This window comes from Alligator sinensis, unplaced genomic scaffold (genome assembly GCF_000455745.1).
Source record: "Alligator sinensis unplaced genomic scaffold, ASM45574v1 scaffold850_1, whole genome shotgun sequence".
NCBI lineage: Eukaryota > Metazoa > Chordata > Crocodylia > Alligatoridae > Alligator > Alligator sinensis.
Genome location: NW_005842742.1, coordinates 178,744 through 182,944, shown reverse-complemented (window position 1 = coordinate 182,944; position 4,201 = coordinate 178,744). Strand labels below are relative to the sequence as shown.

General features: G+C 64.2%; 1 protein-coding gene across 1 annotated transcript in view; it reads left to right on the top strand.

The window, feature by feature from the left end:
• Positions 1–3,826, top strand: part of LOC102387720 — a 5,449-nt gene extending 1,623 nt beyond the window's left edge. Inside the window, exons 4-6 of the mRNA XM_006034469.3 lie at positions 196–398; positions 748–906; positions 1,139–3,826. Coding sequence (XP_006034531.2) covers positions 196–398; positions 748–906; positions 1,139–3,204 — 2,428 coding nt within the window. The 3' untranslated portion in view covers positions 3,205–3,826. The remainder of the gene's footprint in view (positions 1–195; positions 399–747; positions 907–1,138) is intronic.
• Positions 3,827–4,201: the final 375 nt, after the last annotated feature.

Sequence of the window (4,201 nt, the reverse complement as noted above, 5' to 3'; positions counted from 1 at the left end):
TGGGGGGGGGGCTACAGGGTGGGGGTGGGGCTAGTAAGGAGGGGCGGGGTGATTGGCAGCAAGGGGGTTATGGGAGGGGCTTAGGAGGGAGGGAGGGGGCTAGGGGGCAGGGGGCCCTGAAATGGGGGCTGTGGGGTGGAGCTGGGTGCAGGGGATGGGGCTAGGCACTGAAAGGGATGTGTAGGCAGGGTTTAGGGTACCTGGGGTAGGGCAAGGGACAGGGGAGGGGCCTATTCTGACTCCCCTGTCCCCCTCCCCAGGCTCCTTCTCGGACATGCGGCTGAAGGGCTGCGCCCTCCTGCCTGGCTGTGACCACGGTGCCCTCGGCTTCGACATGGGGTCGGGTGCGCTGCGGGCCCAGTGCTGCAACACCCCCCTCTGCAACCACCAGGACTCAGGTATCCAGGGGAACTGCCCCCATCCTTGGGAGAGGTCCTGATTCTGGGCAGGGAAGGGGGATGATTGTGTCTGTGAGGCCCTGACACTGGGAGAAAAGGGCCCTTACTGAGCAGGAAAGTGGGGGATATTATGTTGGTGGGGCCCCGATTCTGGGATAAAAGGTCCCGCAGGGAACAGTAGCTGGGGGATGTGATTATGTGTGTAAGGTCCCAATCCTGGGATAGAAAGGCCCAATCCTGGGCAAGGAAGAGAGGGAGAGAAGGACATGATCCCAGCCAGGGAGGGAGGAAAGGACCCCGCCCTGGGGCTCCTGGAGACTCGTGGGATATACCTCCCCCTACCTCTTAGACCTACATCTGGAGGCTGAGGCTCCCAACGGGCTGCACTGCCTGTCCTGCCTGGATCAAGATGGCTCTGGCTGCCCCACGGACACTGACGCTGGTGCCACCGTCCAATGCACCGGAGCCCACACCGTCTGCCTGGAGGGTGTGGGTCGCACCCGCCGTGGTGAGCCCCAAGGCCCAATCCTGTCCGGGGAGGGGGAGGCATAAGGAATGGGTCTTGATCCTGGGCTGGGAGGAGAGCCGTAAGGGGCTGGGCCCCAATCCTGGCCTGATGGGAGACATAAAGGTTGGGCCCTGATCTTGCGTGGCGGTGCGGGGAAGGGTGGGGGCATAAGAATTGGGCCCCAATCTGGGACCCTCTCCCTCGTCCTCACTACTCCTCCATCTACCCGCAGGGACCCCCAGTGGGACCCTGGTGACCTTCAAGGGCTGCGCAACCCCAGCCATGTGCCAGAGCTCGCTGCTGGCACTGGTGCAGGAGCTGGATGACACCCAGGTCCTGTGCTGTAACGGCTCCCTCTGCAACCGCCACCTGCCCAGGGGTGTCCTTGTTGCTGCCAGCACTGCCCCCCAGCCAACGGGGGTCCCCGATTGCGTGCCGTGCACCTCCACCCCCACCCTACCCCCCACCCCCAAGCCCGACTGCATCCTGGAGGACGATGACTATGCAGGCCCCAGACCAGGCACTGCTACGACAATGGGCAGACACGGCGCTACATTGCCTCCAAGCACCGAGAGCTCCTGGGACCGGATGTTGGTGCCCGGTGGGTTCTACTCGGATGACAGCGCTGCGAGGACAGCAGACGAACAAGGGCACCCGGCCTGGGAGGCTGCAGGCAACTACATTACCGCGGCACCCCAAGGCACAGGCAGCTCCCGGGACCAGGTGTTGCATGCTGGTGGCTTCTACTCCAACAGCAATACTGTGACGTCTACAGGTGGACAGAATCAGTCAGGCTGGGAGGTGTCAGACAACCACGACACCGCATCATCCCAGGGTGCAGATAGCTCCTGGGACCGGGTATTGAATGCCGGTGGGGTCTACTCCAATGGCAACACTGTGACAGCAACAAGCAGACAGGGCTGGGAGGCATCAGGCAACCACGTCACTGCATCATCCCAGGGCTCTGACAGCTCCCGGGACCAGGTGTTGGATTCTGGTGGTTTCTACTCCAATGGCAACACTGAGACGGCTACAGGCAGACACAGCCAGCCAGGCTGGGAGGTGTCAGGCAACCACATCACTGCATCATCCCAGGGTGTAGATAGCTCCTGGGACCGGGTATTGAATGCCGGTGGGGTCTACTCCAATGGCAACACCGTGACGGCAACAGTCGGACGTGGCCCACCAGGCTGGGAGGTGTCAGGCAACCACATCATCGCATCTCCCCAAGGCGCAGATAACTCCAGGGACCGGGTGTTGGACACTGGTGGCTTCTACTCCAGTGGCAACACAGTGACGGCAACAGGCGGACATGACCAGCCAGGCTGGGAGGCATCAGGCAAGCATGTCACTGTGTCATCCCAGGACACAGATGGCTCCCGGGACCGGGTGTTGAATGCTGGTGGGTTCTACTCTGATGGCAACACCGTGACAGCTACAGGCAGTCGCAACCAGCCAGGGCGGGAGGTGTTGGGCAGCTACATCACTGCATCATCCCAGGGCATGGATAACTCCCGGGACCAGGTGTTGGATGCTGGCAGGGTGTACTCTGATGGCAAAACTGTGATGGTGACAGGTGGACATGACCAGCCGGGCTGGGAAGTGTTAGGCAATCACATCACCGCATCTCCCCAGGGCTCTGATGACTCCCGAGACCGGGTGTTGGATGCTGGTGGCTTCTACTCCAGCGGCAATACCGTGTCGGTGACAGTCGGACATGGCCAGCCAGGCCGGGAGGCATCAGGCGGCGTCGCACCAGCCAGGGTGGCAGAGCAGGAGTGTGCAGATGATGCTGAGGGCACCACGTCCGTCTCCCGGGCTGCGGGGGTCGCAGCTCCCGTGGGGTCAGAGGTCACGGCATCACCCTCCCTACGCCCAGTGCAGCCTCAGGACCCCTTGGCAGCCATCTTGCCTGTCCCCTACCTCTTCCCACAGCAGATGGAGGGTGGAGCCTCTGGAGCAGAGGGCAGAGCTATGGTGACGCCTGGCACCCGGCGCCCCTGCCGCAGGCGCCCCCCAGGCAAGGGTCACATGGTTGCCCGGGAGGCTGGGGGTGCCCGGGACTCCGCCTCCTCTTCAACCCACACGTTTCCCATCAACATCCGCAACATCACCGCAGCGACCAGCTCCCCCGGCCAATCCCGGCCAGGCCTGCGGGAGTGGGGCAGGAATGAGACCTGGGCCAAGGAGCCTGGCCTAGGCAAGCCCAACCTGCCCCTGCCCAGTGGGGGGCCTGGCCCCACCCCCGGCCTCTGCCTGCTGGGCCTCACTGCCCTGCTGGGGGCCCTGCTGTGCTGAGCCCCACAGGGACCTGACCCAGGCACCTGGGACCGTCCCATTCTGACCCCTCACCTGGAGCTGGAGAGGACCCAGGCTCCCCCCCACCCCTCCCTGGTCAACCCCTGCTCCCTTTCCCCACTCCCCTGCCCCTCCCGGGGACCCAGGCATCCGGGCACCACCTTGCCATCAACCCTGCCCCCTGTCCCCACTCCCCCTGCTTCCCCCAGAGGGAACCCAGGAGACTGCGCTCCTGGACTGGGGCGGATCAAGCCCCGCTTTGTTATTTATTGCCCTTTGTTAGCGGGGGGATGCGGGAGGGGCAGTTGCGCAGCACCCCCTGTGGGGGGGAGGAGAATAAAGAGATGGAGCCTGAAAGTGTGGCCCTGCCTGGTCCATGGGGGGAGGGTCTGTGTCTTGGAGGCCTGGGTTCTCTGTGTCAGCCCTGGGCACCCCAGGGGTGGGCGGGGAGCGGATGGGGGCAGGCAGGGCAGTGGTTGCTAGAGGATCCTGACACTGTGACACCCCCAGCCACACACACTCCCACCCTCCCTCCTCCCACATCCCCTGCATCTGGTGACAATTTCCTCACCACAACTTCCTCTGGCTACCCAGAGAGAGCCCAGGCTGCCACCCTGCCCCCCCGCCCTGGACACCCAGCTCCCTCCCTGGCTGGAGAGAACCCGGGTGTCCGGGCAGCCCCGGGCCATGGCCTGGGGCCGGCCTGGTGCCTGGACACCCGGGTTCTCTGCTCCTCCCCCTGCCTCAGTTTACCCACCTGGGAGACTGGACTGAGGCCCTAACGCCTGTGTTCTCTGAGGGGGAGGACTTGGGGCAGGGGTGGGAACCGTGGGGCAGGGCCTAGGTGCCGTATCCTGGATGTGTGTGTCCCAGACACCTGGGGGGGTGTCCCGGACACCTGGGAGGGGGCGCCCATGGGTGTGGGGGGGTGTACATTGGACTCCCGGGTTCTTCCCTCATTTATGGTGGCTTGAGCTGGCCTTGAGTCAGCAGGGAG